Source organism: Fringilla coelebs (genome assembly GCF_963513975.1).
Source record: "Fringilla coelebs genome assembly, contig: SCAFFOLD_422, whole genome shotgun sequence".
In the NCBI taxonomy this organism is placed as follows: Eukaryota; Metazoa; Chordata; class Aves; order Passeriformes; family Fringillidae; genus Fringilla; species Fringilla coelebs.
Window position 1 is genome coordinate 2,100 of NW_028167502.1, and position 26,960 is coordinate 29,059.

General features: G+C 51.1%; 1 protein-coding gene across 1 annotated transcript; it reads left to right on the forward strand.

Moving 5' to 3' along the window:
• MCM7 (minichromosome maintenance complex component 7) lies at positions 1-26,957 on the forward strand (the record flags this gene model as incomplete). Its single annotated transcript, XM_084227306.1, has 11 exons — positions 1-181; positions 5,534-5,671; positions 6,686-6,835; positions 8,841-8,961; positions 10,654-10,785; positions 12,326-12,409; positions 14,727-15,120; positions 18,874-18,957; positions 22,824-22,983; positions 25,052-25,161; positions 26,933-26,957. Coding segments are annotated over 11 exons (1,579 nt in total), but the record flags the coding sequence as incomplete, so codon positions are not given.
• Positions 26,958-26,960: the final 3 nt, after the last annotated feature.

Consider the following 26,960-nt stretch of genomic DNA (forward strand, 5'->3'; position numbering starts at 1 on the left):
CGAGCTGTATTTCCGCGCCCCCTCGTGCTCCAAGGCCGTGTCCCCGCGGGAGCTGCGCGCCGGCGCCATCGGCTCCCTGGTCACCGTGCAGGGAATCGTCACCAGGGCCAGCGAGGTGCGGCCGCTGCTGCGCGTGGCCACCTACAGCTGCGACCAGTGCGGCGCCGAGACGTACCAGCCGGTACTGGGATATACTGGGATATACTGGGAGGGACTGGGAATGGGCTGGGATAGACTGGGATAGATTGGGATAGACTGGGAATGGGCTGGGATAGACTGGGATGGTCCCAGTGCCACCTACAGCTGCGACCAGTGCGGCGCCGAGACATTCCAGCCGGTACTGGGACGGACTGGGATATACTGGGAGGGACTGGGAGGGACTGGGAATGGAGTGGGATATACTGGGATATACTGGGATAGACTGGGAATGGAGTGGGATAGGCTGGGATGGTCCCAGTGCCACCTACAGCTGCGACCAGTGCGGCGCCGAGACATACCAGCCGGTACTGGGACATACTGGGAGGGACTGGGATAGACTGGGAATGGAGTGGGATATACTGGGATATACTGGGAATGGGCTGGGAGGGACTGGGATAGACTGGGAGGGACTGGGATATACTGGGAATGGACTGGGATGGTCCCAGTGCCACCTACAGCTGCGACCAGTGCGGCGCCGAGACATACCAGCCGGTACTGGGATATACTGGGATAGACTGGGAGGGACTGGGAATGGAGTGGGAGGGACTGGGATATACTGGGATAGACTGGGAATGGATTGGGAGGGACTGGGATGGTCCCAGTGCCACCTACAGCTGCGACCAGTGCGGCGCTGAGACATACCAGCCGGTACTGGGATATACTGGGAGGGACTGGGAGGGACTGGGAATGGAGTGGGAGGGACTGGGATAGACTGGGATATACTGGGAATGGACTGGGATGGTCCCAGTGCCACCTACAGCTGCGACCAGTGCGGCGCTGAGACCTACCAGCCGGTACTGGGACATACTGGGAGGGACTGGGATAGACTGGGAACGGACTGGGATAGACTGGGATATACTGGGATAGACTGGGAATGGACTGGGATGGTCCCAGTGCCACCTACAGCTGCTACCAGTGCGGCGCCGAGACGTACCAGCCGGTACTGGGATATACTGGGATATACTGGGATATACTGGGAGGGACTGGGATAGACTGGGAATGGATTGGGATAGACTGGGATGGTCCCAGTGCCACCTACAGCTGCGACCAGTGCGGCGCCGAGACGTACCAGCCGGTACTGGGATATACTGGGATATACTGGGAGGGACTGGGATATACTGGGAGGGACTGGGAATGGAGTGGGAGGGACTGGGATAGACTGGGAATGGACTGGGATGGTCCCAGTGCCACCTACAGCTGCGACCAGTGCGGCGCCGAGACATACCAGCCGGTACTGGGACATACTGGGATATACTGGGAGGGACTGGGAATGGAGTGGGATATACTGGGAATGGGCTGGGAGGGACTGGGATTGGATGGGAATGGTCCCAGTGCCACCTACAGCTGCGACCAGTGCGGCGCCGAGACATACCAGCCGGTACTGGGAGGGACTGGGATATACTGGGAGGGACTGGGAGGGACTGGGATATACTGGGATATACTGGGAATGGGCTGGGAGGGACTGGGATAGGATGGGAATGGTCCTAGTGCCACCTACAGCTGCGACCAGTGCGGCGCCGAGACATACCAGCCGGTACTGGGATATACTGGGAGGGACTGGGATATACTGGGAGGGACTGGGAATGGGCTGGGATAGACTGGGAATGGAGTGGGAGGGACTGGAATAGACTGGGATGGTCCCAGTGCCACCTACAGCTGCGACCAGTGCGGCGCCGAGACGTACCAGCCGGTACTGGGATGGACTGGGATATACTGGGAGGGACTGGGATGGACTGGGAGGGACTGGGATAGACTGGGAATGGACTGGGATGGACTGGGATGGTCCCAGTGCCACCTACAGCTGCGACCAGTGCGGCGCCGAGACCTACCAGCCGGTACTGGGATATACTGGGATATACTGGGAGGGACTGGGAACGGACTGGGATATACTGGGATATACTGGGAATAGATTGGGATATACTGGGAATGGATTGGGATAGACTGGGATGGTCCCAGTGCCACCTACAGCTGCGACCAGTGCGGCGCCGAGACGTACCAGCCGGTACTGGGATGGACTGGGATATACTGGGAGGGACTGGGAATGGGCTGGGATAGACTGGGATAGATTGGGATAGACTGGGAATGGGCTGGGATAGACTGGGAATGGACTGGGATGGTCCCAGTGCCACCTACAGCTGCGACCAGTGCGGCGCCGAGACCTACCAGCCGGTACTGGGATGGACTGGGATATACTGGGAGGGACTGGGATAGACTGGGATAGACTGGGATGGACTGGGATAGACTGGGATATACTGGGAATGGACTGGGATGGTCCCAGTGCCACCTACAGCTGCGACCAGTGCGGCGCCAAGACATACCAGCCGGTACTGGGATGGACTGGGATATACTGGGAGGGACTGGGATATACTGGGAATGGGCTGGGAGGGACTGGGATATACTGGGAATGGGCTGGGAGGGACTGGGATATACTGGGAATGGAGTGGGATATACTGGGAATGGACTGGGATGGTCCCAGTGCCACCTACAGCTGCAACCAGTGCGGCGCCGAGACATACCAGCCGGTACTGGGATGGACTGGGATATACTGGGAGGGACTGGGAATGGGCTGGGATAGACTGGGATAGATTGGGATATACTGGGATAGACTGGGAATGGACTGGGATGGTCCCAGTGCCACCTACAGCTGCGACCAGTGCGGCGCCGAGACATACCAGCCGGTACTGGGATGGACTGGGATATACTGGGAGGGACTGGGAATGGGCTGGGATAGACTGGGATAGATTGGGATATACTGGGATAGACTGGGAATGGACTGGGATGGTCCCAGTGCCACCTACAGCTGCGACCAGTGCGGCGCCGAGACATACCAGCCGGTACTGGGATGGACTGGGATATACTGGGAGGGATTGGGATAGACTGGGAGGGACTGGGAGGGACTGGGATATACTGGGAATGGAGTGGGATAGACTGGGATAGACAGGGATGGTCCCAGTGCCACCTACAGCTGCGACCAGTGCGGCGCCGAGACATACCAGCCGGTACTGGGATATACTGGGATATACTGGGAGGGACTGGGAACGGAATGGGAGGGACTGGGATATACTGGGAATGGACTGGGATGGTCCCAGTGCCACCTACAGCTGCGACCAGTGCGGCGCCGAGACATACCAGCCGGTACTGGGACATACTGGGAGAGACTGGGAGGGACTGGGAGGGGTTTTAGTGGCATTTCAGGCGTTTTGGGAGGATTTCAGGTGGATTTTGGGGGGATTTTTTGAGTTTTTGGGGTTTTTCCCTCACAGATCGAAGGCGCCATTTTCCCGCCTTTTCCAAGGTCACTTCTGGGGGTCTCAGGGGGGGAATTTTTGGGATCTTTGGGAATTTTTGGGGGTTCAGATGGAATTTTTTGGATTCAGGTGAAGTTTTGGGGTTCAGGTGGGATTTTTTGGGAGGATTCTCGGAGTTTTTGGGGATTTTCCCCTCACAGATCAAAGCCGCCATTTTCCCGCCTTTCCCAGGGGCACTTCTGGGGGTCTCAGGGGGGAATTTTTGCAATCTTTAGGGATTTTTTGGATGTTGGGGCGATTTTTTGGTATTCAGGTGGTATTTTCAGGGTTCAGGTGGAGTTTTTGGGGTTCAGGTGGGATTTTTTGGGGGTATTCTCTGAGTTTTTGGGGATTTTCCCCTCAGAAATTGAAGGCCCTGTTTTCCTGCTTTTCCCAGGGGCACTTCTGGGGGTCTCAGGGGAGGAATTTTTGGAATCTTTGGGAATTTTTTGGGGTTCAGATGGAATTTTTTGGGTTCAGGTGGAGTTTTGGGGTTCAGGTGGGATTTTTTGGGGGTATTCTCAGAGTTTTTGGGGGTTTTCCCCTCACAGATCAAAGCCGCCATTTTCCCGCCTTTTCCAGGGGCACTTCTGGGGTTCTCAGGGGAGGAATTTTTGGGATCTTTGGGAATTTTTGGGGGTTCAGATGGAATTTTTTGGATTCAGGTGAAGTGTTGAGGTTCAAATGGGATTTTTTGGGGGTATTCTCGGAGTTTTTGGGGTTTTTCCCCTCACAGATTGAAGGAGCCATTTACCCGCCTTTTCCAAGGTCACTTCTGGGGGTCTCAGGGGGGAATTTTTGGAATCTTTGGGCATGTTTTGGGGTTCAGGTGGAATTTTTTGGATTCAGGTGAAGTTTTGGGGTTCGGGTGGGATTTTTGGGGGTATTCTTTGAGTTTTTGGGGGTTTTCCCCTCAGAAATTGAAGGCCCTGTTTTCCTGCCTTTCCCAGGGGCACTTCTGGGGGGTCTCGGGGGAGGAATTTTTGGAATCTTTGGGCATTTTTTGGGATTAAGGTAGAATTTTTGGGGTTGAGATGGAGTTTTTGGGGTTCAGGTGGGATTTTTGGGGGTATTCTTTGAGTTTTTGGGGTTTTTCCCCTCACAGATCAAAGCCGCCATTTTCCCGCCTTTTCCAAGGGGCACTTCTGGGGGTCTCAGGATGGAATTTCTGAGATCTTTGGGAATTTTTTGGGGTTCAGATGGAATTTTTTGGATTCAGGTGATGTTTTGGGGTTCAGGTGGGATTTTTTGGGGGTATTCTCGGAGTTTTGGGGATTTTCTCACAGATCAAAGCCGCCATTTTCCCGCCTTTTCCAAGGGCACTTCTGGGGTTCTCAGGGGAGGAATTTTTGGGATCTTTGGGAATTTTTTGGGGTTCAGATGGAATTTTTTGGATTCAGGTGAAGTTTTGGGGTTCGGGTGGGATTTTTTGGGCGTATTCTTTGAGTTTTTGGGGTTTTTCCCCTCACAGATCAAAGCCGCCATTTTCCCGCCTTTTCCAAGGGCACTTCTGGGGTCCTCAGGGGGGAATTTTTGCAATCTTTAGGGATTTTTTGGATGTTGGGGCGATTTTTTGGTATTCAGGTGGTATTTTCAGGGTTCAGGTGGAGTTTTTGGGGTTCAGGTGGGATTTTTGGGGGTATTCTCTGAGTTTTTGGGGGTTTTTCCCCTCACAGATCGAAGCCGCCATTTTCCCGCCTTTTCCATGGTCACTTCTGGGGGTCTCAGGGGGGAATTTTTGGAATCTTTGGGATTTTTTGGGGGTTCAGGTGGAATTTTTTGGATTCAGGTGGTATTTTTGGGGTTCGGGTGGGATTTTTTGGGGAGGATTCTCTGAGTTTTTGGGGATTTTCCCCTCAGAAATTGAAGGCCCCGTTTTCCCGCCTTTCCCAGGGGCACTTCTGGGGGTCTCAGGGGGGAATTTTTGGAATCTTTGGGACTTTTTTGGGGTTCAGATGGAATTTTTTGGATTCAGGTGGATTTTGGAGGTTCAGATGAGATTTTTTTTGGGGGGATTCTCTGAGTTTTTGGGGTTTTTCCCCTCACAGATCGAGGGCCCGACCTTCACGCCGCTGCTGCTGTGCCCGAGCCGGGAGTGCCAAACCAACCGCTCGGGGGGGCGGCTCTACCTGCAGAGCCGGGGCTCCAAATTCACCAAATTCCAGGAGCTGCGGATCCAGGAGCACGTGAGCCAGGGGGGGATCCCCCAATTCCCGACGGGAAACCCCAAAATCCCAAAAAATCCCCTCAGGAAACTCCCAAATCCCCTCAGAAATGGCTCCAAAATGGAAGCCGGGGCCTTGAAAATGGCGGCTGAGGCCTTTAAAATGCACTCCAGGGTCTTAAAGTTGGCTCCAAATCCAGCAAATTCTGGGAATTTTGGATTCAGGAGATGCAGAGTGAGGGAGGAACCTGAAATTCCTGACAGGGAAACCCAAAATCCCAAAAAATCCCCTCAGGAAACTCCAAAATCTCCTCAGAAATGGCTCCGAAATGGAGACCGGGGCCTTCAAAATGGTGGCCGAGGCCTTTAAAATGCACTCCAGGGTCTGAAAATTGGCTCCAAATCCAGAAAATTCTGGGAATTTTGGATTCAGGAGGTGCAGAGTGAAGGGGGAACCTGAAATTCCTGACAGGAAACCCCAAAATCCCAAAAATCCCCTCAGGAAACTCCAAAATCTCCTCAGAAATGGCTCCGAAATGGAGGCCGAGGCCTTTAAAATGGTGGTGGAGGTCTGAAAATTGGCTCCAGATCCACCAAATTCTGGGAATTTTGGATTCAGGAGCTCCTAAATGAGGGGGGGGACTTGAACATCCTATTGGGAAACCTCAAAATCCAAAATAAATTTCCTCAGGAAACTCCAAAATCCCCTCAGAAATGGCTCTGATATGGAGGCCAGGGCCTGCAAAACGGCATCCGGGGTGTTTAAAATGGATTCTGGGATTTTAAAATTGGCTCAAAATCCAGCAAATTCTGGGAATCGTGGATTCAGGAGCTTGTGGATGAAGGAGGATCCCAAAATTCCCTCAGGAAATTTCAAAATCCTCAAAAGTTTCCTCAAAATTGGATCCAAAATGGCGGCCGGGGCCTTTAAATGGCAGTTGCTTGTTCTGAAATGTCCCCAAAAGTCCCCAAAATGTCCCCAAAAGTCCCCAAAATGTCCCCAGAGTGCCTCACCTGTCCCCACCTGTCCCTGCAGTCCGACCAGGTGCCCGTGGGTCACCTGCCCCGCTCGCTGTCGCTGCACCTGAGTGGGGCCAACACGCGCCAGGCCCAGCCCGGGGACCACGTCCGGGTGACGGGGACATTCCTGCCCCTGCTGAGGACGGGCTTCCGGCAGGTGACACAGGTGAGGGCCCAAAATACACCTGGGGGGGAGAAACACACCTGGGGACAGCCAAAATGTACCTGGGGACAGCCAAAACACACCTGGGAACACCCCAAAATGTACCCAGAGCTCCCCTTCCTGCCCCTGCTGAGGACGGGCTTCCGGCAGGTGACACAGGTGAGTGACCAAAACACACCTGGGGACAGCCAGAACACACCTGGGGGGGGGAAATACACCTGGGGACAGCCAAAACACACCTGGGGACAGCCAAAACACACCTGGGGACAGCCAAAATGCACCCAGAGCTCCCCTTCCTGTCCCTGCTGAGGACGGGATTCCGGCAGGTGACACAGGTGAGGGCAAAACACACCTGGGGACACACCAAATACACCTGGGGACAGCAAAAATACACCTGGGCACACCCAAAACACACCTGGGGACAGCCAAAACACACCTGGGAACAGCCCAAAATGCACCCAGAGCTCCCCTTCCTGCCCCTGCTGAGGACGGGATTCTGGCAGGTGACACAGGTGAGGGCCCAGAACACACCTGGGGACACCCCAAACACACCTGGGGGGGAGAAATACACCTGGGGACAGCCAAAACACACCTGGGGACAGCCAAAACACACCTGGGAACAGCCAAAACACACCTGGGGACAGCCAAAACACACCTGGGAACAGCCAAAACACACCTGGGAACAGCCAAAACACACCCAGAGCTCCCCTTCCTGCCCCTGCTGAGGACGGGCTTCCGGCAGGTGACACAGGTGAGGGCCCAAAACACACCTGGGGACACCTCAAACACACCTGGGGACAGCCAAAACACACCTGGGGACAGCCAAAACACACCTGGGGACAGCCAAAACACACCTGGGGACAGCCAAAACACACCTGGGGGGGAGAAACACACCTGGGGACAGCCAAAATGCACCTGGGAACAGCCCAAAAACTCACCTGGGATCCCCTTCCTGCCCCTGCTGCGGACAGGCTTCTGGCAGGTGACACAGGTGAGGGCAAAACACACCTGGGGACAGCCAGAACACACCTGGGGACAGCCAAAACACACCTGGGGACACTCAAAACACACCTGGGGACAGCCAGAATGTACCTGGGGACAGCCAAAATACACCTGGGGACACCCAAAAACCTCACCTGGGGACAGCCAAAATGTACCTGGGGACAGCCAAAATATACCTGGGGACAGCCAAAACACACCTGGGCACACCCAAAACACACCTGGGGGGCCAAAAAATGCCCCCCCAAATTATCTTTTTTTTTTTCTTTTCCCCTCCAAATCCCCCTTTGCCCTGAATCTCACCTGCCTGACCCCAAATCTCACCTGTTCCCTCCAAAAAACTCCATTTTCCCTCCAAAAAATGCCTTTTTCCCCCCAAAATCCCCATTTTCCCCCCAAAATTCCCAGTTTTTTCCCAAAATCGCCGTTTTTTGCCCAAACCCAGGGCCTGCTGTCCGAGACCCTCCTGGAGGGGCATCACCTGTCCCCAGCCTCACCTGTTCCCTCCAAAAATTCCCATTTTTCCCCCCAAAATCCCCGTTTTCCCCCCAAAAATCCCCATTTTTCTCCCAAAATTCTTGGGTTTTCCCCCAAAATTCCCGGATTTTTCCCAAAATTCCCATTTTTTGCCCCAAACCCAGGGCCTGCTGTCAGAGACCCTCCTGGAGGGGCACCACCTGTCCCCAGCCTCACCTGTTCCCTCCAAAAATTCAACTTTGCCCTCAAAAATCCCCATTTTTTCTCCGAAAATCCCCATTTTTCTCCCAAAATTCCCAATTTTTCCCAAAATTCCCATTTTTTGCCCCAAACTCAGGGCCTGCTGTCCAAGACCTTCTTGAAGAGGCATCACCTGTCCTCAGCCTCACCTGTTCCCTCCAAAAATTCAAATTTTCCCCTCAAAAATCCCCATTTTTTCTCCGAAAATCCCCTTTTTTTTCCCAAAATTCCTGGGTTTTTCTCCCAAAATTCCCAATTTTTCCCAAAATTCCCATTTTTTGCCCCAACCCAGGGCCTGCTGTCCGAGACCTTCCTGGAGGGGCACCACGTGGCCAAGGTGAACAAGAGCGAGGAGGAGGAGGGTGAGGGGGGGGAGCTGAGCCCCGAGGAGCTGCAGGAGATCATGGGCACCGGTGAGAGCTGGGGCGAAAAACGGGGATTTGGGGAAAAATGGGATTTTGGGGGAAAATGGGGATTTGGGGGGAAATGGGGAAAAATGGGGATTTGGGGAAAAATGGGGGAAAATGGGGATTTTGGGGGGAAATGGGGATTTGGGGGAAATGGGGAAAAATGGGGATTTGGGGGTTTGGGGGGAAAATGGGGATTTGGGGGAAAATGGGGATTTGGGGAAAATGGGGAAAAAACAGGGATTTGGGGAAAAATGGGGGAAAATGGGGATTTGGGGAAAAATGGGGAAAAAACGGGGATTTGGGGGAAAATGGGGAAAAATGGGGATTTGGGAGAAATGGGGATTTTGGGGGGAAAAATGGGGATTTTTGGGGAAAAAGGGGGATTTTTTGGGGGGAAAATGGGGATTTTGGGGGGAAAATGGGGATTTTGGGGGGAAAAAGGGGGATTTTTTGGGGGGAAATTGGGGGTTTGGGGAAAAATGGGGATTTGGGGAAAATGGGGATTTTTGGGGGGAAAAATGGGGATTTTGGGGAAAATGGGGAAAATGGGGATTTGGGGGAAAATGGGGATTTGGGGGAAAAATGGGGATTTGGGGGAAAATGGGGAAAATGGGGATTTGGGGGAAAATGGGGATTTGGGGGAAAAATGGGGATTTGGGGGAAAAATGGGGGAAAATGGGGATTTTGGGGGGGTAAAAATGGTGATTTGGGGAAAAATGGGGGAAAATGGGGATTTCGGGGAAAATGGCGATTTTGGGAAAAATGGGGAAAAATGGGGATTTGGGGGAAAAATGGGGATTTGGGGCAAAAAACGGGGATTTGGGGGAAAATGGGGATTTGGGAAAAATGGGGAGTTTGGGAAAATGGGAAAAAATGGGGATTTGGGGAAAATGGGGATTTTGGGGGGGAAATGGGGATTTTTTGGGGAAAAATGGGGATTTTAGGGGGGAAAATGGGGATTTTGGGGGGAAATGGGGATTTGGGGGAAAAATGGGGGTTTTTGGGGGGAAAACGGGCATTTTTGGGAGAAAAAAAGGTGGATTTGGGGAAAATTGGGGATTTAGTGGGGAATTTTGGGGAAAAGAAAGCGATTTTTTTGGGTTGTTCCAGCCAAATTTTGAACAATTCCAGCCAATTCTGGGGCCATTTGAGCCATTTTTGGGGTTCCCAGAGCCGATTTTGGGGTTCCTGACCCGAATTTCCCCATTTTTTGTCCCTCCAGGGGAGGATTTTGGGGTTTTCAGAGCCGATTTTTGGGTTTTCAGAGCAGATTTTGGGGTTCCTGACCCGAATTTCCCCGGTTTTGGTGCCTCCAGGGGAGGATTTTGGGGTTCCTGACCCGAATTTCCCATTTTTGGCCTCTCCAGGGGACGATTTTGGGGTTCCTGACCCAAATTTCCCCATTTTTTGGCCCTCCAGGGGAGGATTTTGGGGATCCTGACCCGAATTTCCCATTTTTTGGCCCTCCTGGGGAGGATTTTGGGGTTCTCAGAGCCGATTTTGGGGTTCCTGACCCGAATTTCCCCGTTTTTTGTCCCTCCAGGGGAGGATTTGGGGGTTCCTTACCCGAATTTCCCATTTTTTGGTTCCCCAGGGGAGGATTTTGGGGTTCCAGACCCGAATTTCCTGTTTTTTGGCCCTCCAGGGGAGGATTTTGGGGATCCTGACCCGAATTTCCCATTTTTTCCTCCCCAGGGGAGGATTTCTACGGGAAGCTGGCCGCCTCCATCGCCCCCGAGATCTTTGGCCACGAGGACGTGAAGAAGTCGCTGCTGCTGCTGCTGGTGGGGGGCGTGGAGAGGAGCCCCCGCGGGATGCGCATCCGGGGTGAGCCCCAAAAAAGGGAAAACCGCGGGGAAAGCACGGGAATTCACGGGGAAATCATGGGAAAAATGCTGGGAAAATCACGGGAAAATCCTGGGAAAGGCACGGGGAAATCACGGGGAAATCACGGGAAAAGTCCTGGGGAAATCACGGGGAAATCATGGGAAAAATCCTGGGAAAGGCACGGGGAAATCACAGGGAAATCCTGGGAAAATCACGGGAAAAATCCTGGGGAAATCACGGGAAAATCCTGGGAAAATCCTGGGAAATATCACAGAAAAATCCTGGGAAAATCACGGGAAAATCCTGGGAAAGTCACAGGAAAAATCACGGGAAAATCCTGGGAAAGGCACGGGAAAATCCTGGGAAAAATCCTGGGGAAAACCACGGGAAAATCTTGGGAAATATCACAGAAAAATCCTGGGAAAATCCTGGAAAAATCACAGGAAAATCCTGGGAAAGTCACGGGAAAAATCCTGAGAAAGGCATGGGAAAATCACAGGAAAATCCTGGGGAAATCCTGGGAAAATCCTGGAAAAATCACAGGGAAAATCCTGGGAAATTTCACAGAAAAATCCTGGGAAAATCACGGGAAATTCACAGGAAAATCCTGGGAAAATCACGGGAAATTCACAGGAAAATCCTGGGAAATATCACAGGAAAATCCTGGGGAAATCCCAGAAAAATGATGGCAAAAGAGTGGGGAAATCCCAGAAAAATCCAGGAAAATTCAGGGAAAATCCCAGTGGGAAATGGGGGTGGGAGAGCTGAAGTTGTCGTCGTTTTTTTCTTCTTTTTCTTCTTTTTCCAATTTTTTCTCACTTTTTTCCAATTTTTTCTCACATTTTTTCCTATTTTTTCTCACATTTTTCCAATTTTTTCTCACATTTTTTCCAATTTTTTCTCACATTTTTTCCGATTTTTTCTCACATTTTTCCAATTTTTTCTCACATTTTTTCCAATTTTTTCTCACATTTTTTCCAATTTTTTCTCACATTTTTTCCAATTTTTTTCTCACATTTTTTCCAATTTTTTCTCACATTTTTTCTCACATTTTTTCCGATTTTTTCTCACATTTTTTCCGATTTTTTCTCACATTTTTTCCGATTTTTTCTCACATTTTTTCCGATTTTTTCTCCTATTTTTTCCAATTTTTTCTCACATTTTTTCCAATTTTTTCTCATATTTTTTCCAATTTTTTCTCACATTTTTTCCAATTTTTTCTCCTATTTTTTCCGATTTTTTCTCACATTTTTTCCGATTTTTTCTCTCATTTTTTCCAATTTTTTCTCACATTTTTTCCAATTTTTTCTCACATTTTTTCCAATTTTTTCTCACATTTTTTCCAGTTTTTTCTCCTATTTTTTCCAGTTTTTTCTCCTATTTTTTCCGATTTTTTCTCCTATTTTTTCCATTTTTTTCTCCTATTTTGTCCAATTTTTTCTCCCATTTTTTCCAATTTTTTCTCATATTTTTCCAGTTTTTTCTCCTGTTTTCCCCATTTTTTATTCATTTTCCCCTAAATTCTGTTTTTTTCCCCCAGGGAACATCAACATCTGCCTGATGGGGGACCCGGGCGTGGCCAAGTCCCAGCTGCTGACCTACATCGACCGCCTGGCGCCGCGCAGTCAGTGCCTTCCTCCCCCTCCTCCTCCTCATCATCATCCTCATCATCTTCATCCTCATCGGCATCTTCCTCATCTTCTTCTTCTTCTTCTTTTTCTTCTCATTTCATTTCCTTTTCTTCACCTTTTTCATCTTCATCGTTCTTTTCTTCCTCATCCTCCTCCTCATCCTCCTCCTCTTCATCGTCATCTTCATCATCTTCATCATCATCTTCATCAGCCTCATCTTCCCCTTCCTCTTCCCCTTCTTCTTCTCATTTCACTTTCTCTCCTTCAGCTTTTTCATCTTCATCTTTCTTTTCTTCCTCCTCCTCATCCTCCTCCTCATCATCATCTTCCTCTTCCTCTTCTTCTTCTTCTTCTTCTTCTTCTTCTTCTTCCCCTTCTTCTCATTTCACTTCTCTCCTTCACCTTTTTCATCTTCATCTTTCTTTTCTTCCTCCTCCTCATCTTCCTCATCATCATCATTCTCTTCTTTCTCCTCATCCTCTTCATCATCATCTTCATCATCTTCATCAGCCTCATCGGCATCTTCCTCTTCCTCTTCTTCTTCTTCTTCCCCTTCTTCTCATTTCACTTCTCTCCTTCACCTTTTTCATCTTCATCTTTCTTTTCTTCCTCCTCCTCATCTTCCTCATCATCATCATTCTCTTCTTTCTCCTCATCCTCTTCATCATCATCTTCATCATCCTCATCGGCATCTTCCTCTTCTTCTTCCCCTTCTTCTCATTTCGCTTCCTCTCCTTCACCTTTTTCATCTTCATCTTTCTTTTCTTCCTCCTCCTTCCCCTCCTCCTCATCATCATCATTTTACCCCATTTTATCCCATTTTACCCCCATTTTACCCCATTTAATGCCAATTTTTGCCCATTTTATGCCATTTTCTCTCAGTTTTTCCCATTTTCCCCGTTTTTCCCCCATTCCCAGGCCAGTACACGACGGGGCGCGGCTCCTCGGGCGTGGGGCTGACGGCGGCCGTGCTGTGGGACCCATTTTACCCCATTTTACCCCCATTTTACCCCATTTCTCCCCATTTTACCCCATTTTACCCCCATTTCTCTCCATTTCACCCCATTTAATGCCAGGTTTTCCCATTTTTTCCCATTTTTTCCCATTTTCACCCCATTTCACCCCAACCCCAGGCCAGTACACGACGGGGCGCGGCTCCTCGGGCGTGGGGCTGACGGCGGCCGTGCTAAAGGACCCATTTTACCCCATTTTACCCCACTTTACCCCATTTTACCCCCATTTCTCCCCATTTCTCTCCATTTCACCCCATTTAATGCCCATTTTATGCCATTTTTTCACATTTTTTCCCATTTTCACCCCATTTTCCCCCATCCCCAGGCCAGTACACGACGGGGCGCGGCTCCTCGGGCGTGGGGCTGACGGCGGCCGTGCTAAGGGACCCATTTTACCCCATTTTACCCCATTTCTCCCCATTTTACCCCCATTTTTGCCCATTTTTTCCAATTTTTGCCCATTTTCACCCCCTTTCTCCCCATTTTTTCCCATTTTCACCCCATTTCTCCCCGTCCCCAGGCCAGTACACGACGGGGCGCGGCTCCTCGGGCGTGGGGCTGACGGCGGCCGTGCTGCAGGGCCCATTTTGACCCATTTTATTCCCATTTTATACCCATTTTACCCCATTTTATACCCATTTTATGTCCATTCAATGCCCAGTTTTTCCCATTTTTTCCCATTTTCACCCCATTTTCCTCCCATCCCCAGGCCAGTACACGACGGGGCGCGGCTCCTCGGGCGTGGGGCTGACGGCGGCCGTGCTAAGGGACCCATTTTATACCCATTTTACCTTCATTTCTCTCCATTTTACCCCCATTTCTCTCCATTTTACCCCCATTTTATCCCAATTTTTGCCCATTTTCTCTCCGTTTTTCCCATTTTCACCCCATTTCCCCCCAATCCCAGGCCAGTACACGACGGGGCGCGGCTCCTCGGGCGTGGGGCTGACGGCGGCCATGCTGCAGGGCCCATTTTGACCCATTTTACCCCATTTTGCCCCATTTAATGCCAATTTTTGCCCATTTTATGCCCATTTTTCCCCATTTTTTCCTATTTTTTCCCATTTTCACCCCATTTCCCCCCATCCCCAGGCCAGTACACGACGGGGCGCGGCTCCTCGGGCGTGGGGCTGACGGCGGCCGTGCTAAGGGACCCATTTTACCCCATTTTACCCCCATTTCTCCCCATTTCTCTCCATTTCATCCCATTTAATGCCAGTTTTTGCCCATTTCACCCCATTCAATGTCCATTTCTCTCCATTTTTCCCATTTTCCCCGTATTTCTCCCCGTCCCCAGGCCAGTACACGACGGGGCGCGGCTCCTCGGGCGTGGGGCTGACGGCGGCCGTGCTGCGGGACGCGCGCAGCGGCGAGCTGGCGCTGGAGGGCGGCGCGCTGGTGCTGGCCGACCGCGGCGTCTGCTGCATCGACGAGTTCGACAAGATGGCGGAGGGCGACCGCGTGGCCGTGCACGAGGCGCTGGAGCAGCAGAGCGTGGCCGTGGCCAAGGCGGGCGTGGTGGCCACGCTCAACGCGCGCTGCGCCGTGCTGGCCGCCGCCAACCCCGCCCTGGGCCGCTTCGACCCGCGGCGCAGCCTGGAGCACAACCTGCGCCTGCCCGCCGCGCTGCTGTCGCGCTTCGACCTGCTCTGGCTGCTGCAGGACCGCCCCCAGCGCGACCGCGACCTGCGGTGGGTGGGGTGGGGGTGGGGAGGGGGTAGGGTTAGCTTTGGGACCGATGGGAGAGTGTTGGGATCGATGGGAGAGTCTGCGTTGAGTTGGGTTGGGTTTGGGTCAATGGGAGAGTCTTTGGGTTGAGTTGGGTTGGGTTTGGGGTCAATGGAAGAGTCTTTGGGTTAATGGGAGAGTCTTTGGGCTGAGTTGGGTTGAGTTTGGGGTCAATGGAAGAGTCCTTGGGTTGGATTGGGTTTGGGTCAATGGAAGAGTCTCTGGGTCAATGGAAGAGTCTTTGGGTCAATGGAAGAGTTTGTGTTGAGTTGGGTTGGGTTTGGGTCAATGGGAGAGTCTTTGGGTCAATGGAAGAGTCTTTGGGTCAATGGGAGAGTCTTTGGGTCAATGGGAGAGTCTTTGGGTTGAGTTGAGTTGGGTTTGGGTCAATGGGAGAGAGTTGGGATCGATGGGAGAGTCTTTGGGTCAATGGGAGAGTCTTTGGCTTGGGTTTGAGTCAATGGTTGGGTTTGGGTCAAAGGGAGAGTCTTTGGGTTGGGTTGGGTTGGTTGGGGTCAATGGAAGAGTCTTTGGGTCAATGGGAGAGTCTTTGGGTTGGGTTGGGTTGGGTTGGGTTGGTTTGGGGTCAGTGGGAGTGGCCTGGGGTCAATGGAGGAGTCTTTGATCAATGGAAGAGTCTTGGGTTGAGTTCAGTTGAGTTTGGGGTCAATGGAAGAGTCCTTGGGTTGGATTGGGTTTGGGTCAATGGAAGAGTCTCTGGGTCAATGGAAGAGTCTTTGGGTCAATGGAAGAGTTTGGGTTGAGTTGGGTTGGGTTTGGGTCAATGGGAGAGTCTTTGGGTCAATGGAAGAGTCTTTGGGTCAATGAGAGAGTCTTTGGGTCAATGGAAGAGTCTTTGGGTTGGGTTGGGTTGGGTTTGGGGTCAATGGAAGAGTCTTTGGGTCAATGGAAGAGTCTTTGGGTTGGGTTGGGGTCAATGGTTGGGTTTGGGTGTGTAGGAGAGTCTTTGGGTTGAGTTGGGTTTGGGGTCAATGGTGAAGTGTTTGGATCAATGGAAGAGTCTCTGGGTCAATGGAAGAGTCTTTGGGTCAATGGAAGAGTTTGGGTTGAGTTGGGTTGGGTTTGGGTCAATGGGAGAGTCTTTGGGTCAATGGAAGAGTCTTTGGGTCAATGAGAGAGTCTTTGGGTCAATGGAAGAGTCTTTGGGTTGGGTTGGGTTGGGTTTGGGGTCAATGGAAGAGTCTTTGGGTCAATGGAAGAGTCTTTGGGTTGGGTTGGGGTCAATGGTTGGGTTTGGGTGTGTAGGAGAGTCTTTGGGTTGAGTTGGGTTTGGGGTCAATGGTGAAGTGTTTGGATCAATGGAAGAGTCTTTGGGTCAATGGAAGAGTCTTTGGGTCAATGGAAGAGTCTTTGGGTTGAGTTGGGTTGGGTTTGGGGTCAATGGAGGAGTGTTTGGGTCAATGGGAGAGTCTTTGGGTCAATGGGAGAGTCTTTGGGTTGGGTTGGGTTTGGGTCAATGGAGGAGTGTTTGGGGTCAATGGAAGAGTCTTTGGGTCAATGGAAGAGTCTTTGGGTTGAGTTGGGTTGGGTTTGGGGTCAATGGAAGAGTCTTTGGGTTAATGGAAGAGTCTTTGGGTTGGGTTTGGGTCAATGGTTGGGTTTGGGTCAATGGGAGAGAGTTGGGATCGATGGGAGAGTCTTTGGGTCAATGGAGGAGTGTTTGGGTTGAGTTGGGTTGGGTTTGGGTCAATGGGAGACTGTTGGGATCGATGGGAGAGTCTTTGGGTCAATGGGAGAGTGTTTGGGTCAATGGAAGAGTCTTTGGGTCAATGGGAGAGTCTTTGGGTCGATGGGAGAGTCTTTGGGTTGAGTTGGGTTGGGTTTGGGTCAATGGGAGAGAGTTGGGATCGATGGGAGAGTCTTTGGGTCAATGGAAGAGTCTCTGGGTTGGGTTTGGGTCAATGGAAGAGTCTTTGGGTTCAGTTGGGTTGGGATTGGGTCAATGGAAGAGTCTTTGGGTCAATGGAAGAGTCTTTGGGTTGGGTTGGGGTCAATGGTTGGGTTTGGGTCAGTAGGAGAGTCTTTGGGTTGAGTTGAGTTGGGTTTGGGTCAATGGAAGAGTCTGCATTGAATTGAGTTGGGTTTGGGTCAATGGGGGAGTCTTTGGGTCAATGGAAGAGTCATTGGGTTGGGTTGGGTTTGGGGTCAATGGAAGAGTCTTTGGGTCAATGGGAGAGTTTGGGTTGAGTTGGGTTGGGTTTGGGGTCAATGGAAGAGTCTTTGGGTCAATGGAACAGTCTGGGTTGGGTTGGGTTTGGGGTCAATGGTGAAGTCTTTGGGTCGATGGGAGAGTCTCTGGGTTGAGTTGGGTTGGGTTTGGGTCAATGGGAGAGCCTTGGGTTGAGTGTGGAACCAATGGAAGAGTCTTTGAGTCAATGGGAGAGTTTTTGGGTTGAGTTGGGTTGGGTTTGGGTCAATGGGAGACTGTTGGGATCAGTGGGAGAGTCTTTGGGTCAATGGGAGAGTCTTTGGGTCGATGGAAGAGTCTTTGGGTCAATGGAAGAGTCTTTGGGTCAATGGAGGAGTGTTTGGGTCAATGGAAGAGTCTTTGGGTCAATGGGAGAGTCTTTGCGTTGAGTTGGGTTGGGTTTGGGTCAATGGGAGAGTCTTTGGGTCAATGGAAGAGTCTTTGGGTTGGGTTTGGGTCAGTGGGAGGGGCTTGGGATGGTGGGAGGGGCTTGAGGGCAGTGGGAGGGGCTTGGGGTCAATGGAGGAGTCTTTGATCAATGGAAGAGTCTTGGGTTGGGTTGGGTTGGGTTTGGGGTCAGTGGGAGGGGCCTGGGTCGGTGGGAGGGGCCTGGGTCAGTGGGAGGGGCCTGGGGTCAATGGGATGAACTGGGACAAACTGGGCTGAACTGGGCAGACTGGGAGAGACCCCCAATTCCCCAAAATCCAAAAATTCCCATTTTTCACCCCAAAATTCCCATTTTTCCCCTCCCCACCCAACCCAACGCCTCCCCCAAACCCCTCTTGGTTCCACTGGGATGGTCCCGTGCCAAACTGGGCCATACTGGGACAAACTGGGCTGAACTGGGACGAACTGGGCAGACTGGAAGGGGCCCCCCCACTCCCCAGAAATCCCCAAAAATCGGAATTTTCCCAATTTCGCCGTTTTTCACCCCATTCCAGGCTGGCCCAGCACATCACCTCCCCCAAACCCCTCTTGGTTCCACTGGGATGAACTGGGCTGAACTGGGCCATACTGGGAGGGACCCCCCAATTCCCCAAAATCCCAAAATTCCCATTTTTCACCCCAAAATTCCCATTTTTCACCCCAAAATTCCCATTTTTCACCCCAAAATTCCCATTTTTCACCCCAAAATTCCCATTTTTCCCCTCCCCACCCAACCCAAACCCCTCTTGGTTCCACTGGGATGGTCCCATGACAAACTGGGATGAACTGGGACAAACTGGGCCATACTGGGCCATACTGGGCCATACTGGGAGGGCCCCCCCACTCCCCAAAAATCCCCAAAAATCGGAATTTTCCCAATTTCCCCGTTTTTCGCCCCGTTCCAGGCTGGCCCAGCACATCACCCCCCCCCAAACCCCTCTTGGTTCCACTGGGATGGTCCCAGGCTGAACTGGGACAAACTGGGCCATACTGGGCAGGCTGTGAGGGGCCCCCCCCACTCCCCAGAAATCCCCCAAAAATGGGAATTTTCCCAATTTCGCCGTTTTTTGCCCCGTTCCAGGCTGGCCCAGCACATCACCTACGTGCACCAGCACTGCCGGGAGCCGCCCAGCGCCTTCCAGCCCCTGGACATGAAACTGATGAGGTCGGTGGAGCCCCAAAATTCGCCTTTCTCACCCCAAAATCCCCCAGATCCCCCCCCCGGACCCAAATTCGCCTTTTTTAGCCCCAAATCTCCCTGAACATTTTCACTTTTCCCTCCACGTTTTGCTGCTCTTCCCCCAAATTTTCCTTTTCTCACCCCAAATTTTGCATTTTTCTCCCTGAATTTCACAGGTTTTACCCCAAAATTTGCTTTTTTTCCCTAAATTTTCCTCTCTCATTCCCCAAATTTTCTCTTTTTGTTCCTGCAAATTTCACTTTTCCACCCCAAATTTCACCTTTCCCCCCAAATTTCACCTTTCCACCCCAAATTTCACCTTTCTCCCCCCAAATTTCCCCTTTTCCACTCCGAATTCCCCTTTTTGCCCCAAACTCGGCTTTTTTAGCCCCAAATTTCCCTTTTCTCGCCCCAAATTTCAATGTTTTCCCCAAAATTCTCCCCTGATCCCCCCCCAGACTTCCCATTTTCCCCAAACCCTTGGATTTTTCCCAAAATCCCTGTTTTCCACCCCAATCCAGGCACTCCATAATTCCCCTTTTCCCCATTTTTCCCAATCCAGCTGCTCCATAATTTAATTTTTCCCAAAATCCCCGTTTTCACCCCACTCCAGCCACTCCATAATTTCAATTTTTCCCATTTTTCCCTTAATCCAGCCCCCACTATTCCCATTTTTCCCAAAATTCCCATTTTTTACCCCATAATTTCATCATTCTGACACTCCCCCAGTCCCATTTTTTCCCATTTTTCCCAAAATCCCCATTTCTCACCCAACCCAGGCTCTCCATCATTCCACTTTTCCCAAAATCGCCGTTTTTCACCCCAAACAGGCTCTCCATCATTTCAATTTTTCCCAAAATTGCCATTTTTCACCCCAATCCAGGCTCTCCATCATTCCACTTTTCCCGTTTTTCCCAAAATCGCCGTTTTTCACCCCAACCAGGCTCTCCATCATTTAAATTTCCCCAATTTTCCCCAAAATCGCCGTTTCTCACCCCAACCAGTCTCTCCATCATTCCACTTTCCCCATTTTTCCCAAAATCGCCGTTTTTCACCCCAACCCAGGCTCTCCATCATTCCATTTTTCCCAAAATCGCCGTTTTTCACCCCAACCCAGTCTCTCCATCATTCCATTTTTCCCAAAATCCCCGTTTTTCACCCCAAACAGGCTCTCCATCATTCCACTTTCCCCGTTTTCCCAAAATCGCCGTTTTTCACCCCAACCCAGCCGTTCCATCATTTCAATTTCCCCGTTTTTCCCAAAATCCCCGTTTTTCACCCCAACCAGGCTCTCCATCATTCCACTTTTCCCAAAATCCCCATTTTTCACCCCAACCCAGCCGTTCCATCATTTCAATTTCCCCATTTTTCCCAAAATCCCCATTTTTCACCCCAACCCAGGCTCTCCATCATTCCAATTTCCTGTTTTTCCCAAAATCGCCGTTTTTCACCCCAACCCAGTCTCTCCATCATTCCAATTTTCCCCAATTTTCCCAATTTTCCCAAAATCGCCGTTTTCACCCCCAATCCAACCATTCTATGATTTCAATTTTTCCAGTTTCCCTCCCAATCCAGACCCCCACAATTCCCATTTTTCCCAAAATTCCCACTTTTCCCCCCATAATTTCATCATTCTGAAATTCCCACAATTCCACTTTTCCCGTTTTTCCCAAAATCGCCGTTTTTCGCCCCAATCCAACCGTTCCATCATTTCAATTTTTCCCATTTTTCCCCCCATCCAGGCCCCCAAAATTCCCATTTTTTCCCCCAAATTCCTCTTTTCCCCCCCATAATTTCCCAGGATTCTGACATTCCCCAGTTCCAATTTTCCCACTTTTTCCAAAATCCCCGTTTTTCGCCCCAATTCCAGCCACTCCATAATTTCAATTTTTCCCATTTTTCCCTCATTCCAGGCCCCCACAATTCCCATTTCCCAAATTCCTCTTTTTCCCCCATAATTTCATCATTCTGACATTCCCACAATTCCACTTTCCCCACTTTTCCCAAAATCGCCGTTTTTCACCCCAAACCAGGCTCTCCATCATTTCACTTTTCCCAAAATCGCCGTTTTTCACCCCAACCAGGCTCTCCATCATTTCAATTTCCCCATTTTTCCCAAAATCCCCGTTTTTCGCCCCAAACCAGGCTCTCCATCATTTCAATTTCCCGTTTTTCCCAAAATCGCCGTTTTTCGCCCCCAATCCAGCCGTTCCATCATTTCAATTTTTCCCGTTTTTCCCTTAATCCAGGCCCCAAAATTCCCATTTTCCCCAAAATTCCTCTTTTTCCCCCCATAATTTCATCATTCTGAAATTCCCACAATTCCAATTTTCCCAAAATCCCCGTTTTTCACCCCAACCCAGTCTCTCCATCATTCCAATTTCCCCATTTTTTCCCAAAATCGCCGTTTTTCACCCCAACCCAGCCGTTCCATCATTTCAATTTTCCCGATTTCCCCATTTTTTCCCAAAATCGCCGTTTCTCACCCTAATCCAGGCTCTCCATCATTCCACTTTCCCCGTTTTTCCCAAAATCGCCGTTTTTCACCCCAAACCAGGCTCTCCATCATTCTACTTTCCCCGTTTTTCCCAAAATCCCCGTTTTTCACCCCAACCAGGCTCTCCATCATTCCATTTTCCGTTTTTCCCAAAATCCCCATTTTTCACCCCAATCCAGCCGTTCCATCATTTCACTTTCCCCATTTTTCCCAAAATCGCCGTTTCTCACCCCAATCCAGGCTCTCCATCATTCCAATTTTCCCAAAATCCCCGTTTTTCACCCCAACCAGGCTCTCCATCATTCCACTTTCCCCGTTTTTCCCAAAATCACCGTTTTTCACCCCAACCAGGCTCTCCATCATTTCAATTTTTCCCAAAATCGCCATTTTTTCACCCCAACCCAGTCTCTCCATCATTCCACTTTCCCCACTTTTCCCAAAATCGCCGTTTTTCACCCCAACCCAGTCTCTCCATCATTCCACTTTCCCCGTTTTTCCCAAAATCGCCGTTTTTCACCCCAACCAGGCTCTCCATCATTCCACTTTCCCATTTTTCCCAAAATCGCCGTTTTTCACCCCAACCAGGCGTTACCTGTTTTTCCCTCATTCCAGGCCCCCACAATTCCCATTTCCCCAAAATTCCCATTTTTTCCCCCATAATTTCATCATTCTGACACTCCCCCAGTCCCATTTTTTCCCACTTTTCCCAAAATCGCCGTTTTTCGCCCCAAACAGGCTCTCCATCATTCCATTTTTCCCAAAATCGCCGTTTTTCACCCCAACCCAGCCGTTCCATCATTTCAATTTTTCCAATTTCCCGTTTTCCCCAAAATCGCCGTTTTTCACCCCAACCAGGCTCTCCATTATTTCAATTTCCCGTTTTTCCCAAAATCCCCGTTTTTCACCCCAACCCAGGCTCTCCATCATTCCACTTTCCCCAATTTTCCCAAAATCCCCGTTTTTCACCCCAACCAGGCTCTCCATCATTTCAATTTTCCCAAAATCCCCGTTTTTCACCCCAACCCAGGCTCTCCATCATTCCAATTTTTCCCAAAATCCCCGTTTTTCACCCCAAACCAGTCTCTCCATCATTTCAATTTTCCCAAAATCGCCGTTTTTCACCCCAAACCAGGCTCTCCATCATTCCACTTTTCCCAAAATCGCCGTTTCTCACCCCAACCAGGCTCTCCATCATTTCAATTTTCCCAAAATCGCCGTTTTTCACCCCAACCAGCCGTTCCATCATTCCACTTTCCCCACTTTTCCCAAAATCGCCGTTTTTCACCCCAAACAGGCTCTCCATCATTCCACTTTCCCCATTTTTCCCAAAATCCCCGTTTTTCACCCCAAACAGGCGTTACCTGTCCTGCTGCCGCCGCCGGTCCCCGCGGGTGCCGGAGCCGCTCGGGGATTTCATCACGGCCGCCTACGTGGAGCTGCGGCGGGAGCGGCGCGACGGCCTCTACACCTCTGCCAGGACCCTGCTGGCCATCCTGCGCCTGGCCACCGCCCTGGTACGGACCGGTATAAGCCAGTATGGACCAGTATGGACCAGTATGGGCCAGTATAAACCAGTACAGACCAGTATAGAGCAGTACGGGCCAGTACTGACCCCATAGCCCCATGGTCAGGGGTCATTTACACCTCTGCCAGGACCCTGCTGGCCATCCTGCGCCTGGCCACGGCTCTGGTACGGACCAGTATGGACCAGTATGGGCCAGTATGGACCGGTACAGACCAGTATGGACCGGTATAAACCAGTACAGACCAGTACTGACCATCAGTGATAGCAGTGACCCCACGGTCAGGGGTCATTTACACCTCTGCCAGGACCCTGCTGGCCATCCTGCGCCTGGCCACCGCTCTGGTACGGACCAGTATGGACCAGTATAGACCAGTATAAACCAGTATGGACCAGTATGGACCGGTATAAACCAGTACAGACCAGTATAGAACAGCACTGAGCCCATAGCCCCACGGTCAGGGGTCATTTACACCTCTGCCAGGACCCTGCTGGCCATCCTGCGCCTGGCCACCGCCCTGGTACGGACCAGTATGGACCAGTAGGGACCAGTATAAACCAGTATAGACCAGTATGGACCAGTATGGACCAGTACAGACCAGTATAGAGCAGTATGGGCCAGTACTGAGCCCATAGCCCCACGGTCAGGGGTCATTTACACCTCTGCCAGGACCCTGCTGGCCATCCTGCGCCTGGCCACGGCTCTGGTACGGACCAGTATAAACCAGTATGGACCAGTATGGACCAGTATGGACCAGTATGGGCCGGTATAAACCAGTATAGACCAGTATAGAACAGCACTGAGCCCATAGCCCCACGGTCAGGGGTCATTTACACCTCTGCCAGGACCCTGCTGGCCATCCTCAAATTCTGGGTGGATTTTGGGTGAATTCTGGGTGGTTTTGGCTGAATTTTGGGGCAGATTTTGGGTGAATTCTGGGTGAATTTGGGGTGATTTTTGGGGCAGGGTTTGGGGCAGATTTTGGGTGATTTTGGGCTGATTTTTGGGATAGCTTTTGGGTGAATTCTGGGGGTTTTTTTGGAGCAGATTTTGGGTGAATTTTGGGTGAATTCTGGGTGGTTTTGGGGCAGGTGTTGGATGAATTTTGTGTGATTTTTGGGGCAGATTTTGGGTGAATTTTTGGTGAATTTTTGAGCAGATTTTGGGTGAATTTTGGCTTTTTTTGGGGCAGGTTTTGGGTGAATTCTGGGGTGAATTTTGGGTGAATTCTGGGTGGATTCTGGGGCAGGTTTTGGGTGAACTTTGGGTGGTTTTGGGGCAGATTTTGGGTGAATTCTGGGTGAATTTTGGGTGAATTTTGGGTATTTTTGCCCATTTCAGGCCCGTCTGCGGCTGGGGGCCGTGGTGGACAAGACCTGGTGAATTTTGGGGTGAATTTTGGGGTGAATTTTGGGTGTTTTTGTCCATTTCAGGCCCGTCTGCGGCTGGGGGCCGTGGTGGACAAGGCCTGGTGAATTCTGGGTGAATTTTGGGGTGAATTTTGGGGTGAATTTCGCTGGTTTTGGGTGTTTTCAGGCCCACCTGCGCCTGGGGGCCGTGGTGGACAAGGCCTGGTGAATTCTGGGTGAATTCTGGCTGGATTTTGGGGTGAATTTTGGGTGAATTTTGGGTGAATTTCGCTGTTTTTTGCCCGTTTCAGGCCCGCCTGCGGCTGGGGGCCGTGGTGGACAAGGCCTGGTGAATTCTGGGTGAATTTTGGGGTGAATTTTGGGGTGAATTTTGGGTGTTTTTGTCCATTTCCAGGCCCGTTTGCGGCTGGGGGCCGTGGTGGACAAGGCCTGGTGAATTCTGGGTGAATTTGGGTGAATTTTGGGTGAATTTTGCTGTTTTTTGCCCGTTTCAGGCCCGTCTCCGCCTGGGGGCCGTGGTGGACAAGGCCTGGTGAATTCTGGGTGAATTTTGGGGTGAATTTCGCTGTTTTTTGCCCATTTTCAGGCCCGTCTGCGGCTGGGGGCCGTGGTGGACAAGGCCTGGTGAATTCTGGGTGAATTTGGGGTGAATTTTGGGGTGAATTTTGGGTATTTTTGCCCGTTTTCAGGCCCGTCTCCGGCTGGGGGCCGTGGTGGACAAGGCCGACGTCAGCGAGGCGCTGCGGCTGCTCGAGGCCGCCCGAGACTCCCTCAGGGGGGACCCCGAGCCCGGCCCGAGGTAAAAACCGGGAATTGGGGAAAATTCCGGAATTCTGGGAATGCCGGGTCCAGAATTGGGGGAAAATACGGAATTCTGGGAACGCTGGGTCCGGGGAATTTGGGGAAAATCCGGAATTCTGGGGCTGCCGGGGCTGCCGGGATCGGGGGAAAATCCTGGAATTCTGGGAACGCTGGGATCGGGATTGGGGGTATTTGGGGAAAATCCGGAATTCTGGGAATGCTGGGTCCAGGATCAGGGGAATTCAGGGAAAACCCCGGAATTCCGGGAACGCTGGGGCTGCCGGGGTCCGGGATCGGGGGAATTTGGGAAAAATCCGGAATTCTGGGAACGCCGGGTCCAGAATTGGGGGAAAATCCGGAATTCTGGGGCTGCTGGGTCCGGGATCGGGGGAATTCGGGGGAAAATCTGGAATTCTGGGGCCGCTGGGGTCCGGGATTGGGGGAATTCGGGGCCTTTTGGGGAATTTTGGGGATATTTGGGACCTGGGAACTCCCTGACCCCGCCCCCAGCTGGGAAAATCCCAAATTTGGGGGAAATGTGGGAATTTTGGGGTAATTTGGGAATTTTGGGATTGTTTGGGATGTGGGGGAGAGGAGGGGATTTGGGGAAATTGGGAGAATTTGGGGAATTTTGGGATTGGGAACAGAGTTTGGAATTCTGGAGAAATCTCAGCAAACCCTTCAAACCTTTGGGAATTGGGGGTGAAAATCAAAAATTTTGGGGATTTTGGGGATTTTTGCAAACTGGGAACATTGGGGGGGGTGGGGGGGGGTCGGAATTTTGGGTGAATCTCCCCAAACTCCGGGAACCTTTGGGAATTCTGGGTGAAAACGACGGAATTTGGGGATTTTGGGGTGAATCTCGTCGGATTTGGGGATTTTGGGGTGAATCTCGTTGGATTTGGGGATTTTGGGGTGAATCTCATCGGATTTGGGGATTTTGGGGTGAATCTCGTTGGATTTTGGGGTGAATCTCATCAGATTTGGGGATTTTTCCCCGGGTGAAAACGATGGGATTTGGGTTTTGGGGTGAATCTCATTGGATTTTGTTATTTTGGGGTGAATCTCGTTGGATTTTGTGATTTTGGGGTGAATCTCGCTGGATTTGGGGATTTTGGGGTGAATCTCATCAGATTTGGGGATTTTCCCCGGGTGAAAATGACGGGATCTGGGGATTTTGGGGTGAATCTCATCGGATTTGGGGATTTTGGGGTGAATCTCGTCGGATTTGGGGATTTTGGGGTAAATCTCGTTGGATTTTGGGGTGAATCTCGTCGGATTTGGGGATTTTGGGGTGAATCTCGTCGGATTTGGGGATTTTGGGGTGAATCTCGTTGGATTTTGGGGTGAATCTCGTCGGATTTGGGGATTTTGGGGTGAATCTCGTCGGATTTGGGGATTTTGGGGTGAATCTCGTCGGATTTGGGGATTTTGGGGTGAATCTCGTTGGATTTTGGGGTGAATCTCGTCGGATTTGGGGATTTTGGGGTGAATCTCGTTGGATTTTGGGGTGAATCTCGTCAGATTTGGGGATTTTGGGGTGAATCTCGTTGGATTTTGTGATTTTGGGGTGAATCTCGTCGGATTTGGGGATTTTGGGGTGAATCTCGTCGGATTTGGGGATTTTGGGGTGAATCTCGTTGGATTTTGGGGTGAATCTCGCTGGATTTTGGGGTGAATCTCGTCGGATTTGGGGATTTTGGGGTGAATCCCGTCGGATTTGGGGATTTCCCTGGGATTTCAGGAGTTCTCCCCCGCCCTCCCCGCAGGTGCCCGCGGCCGTCGGAGGCGATTTTC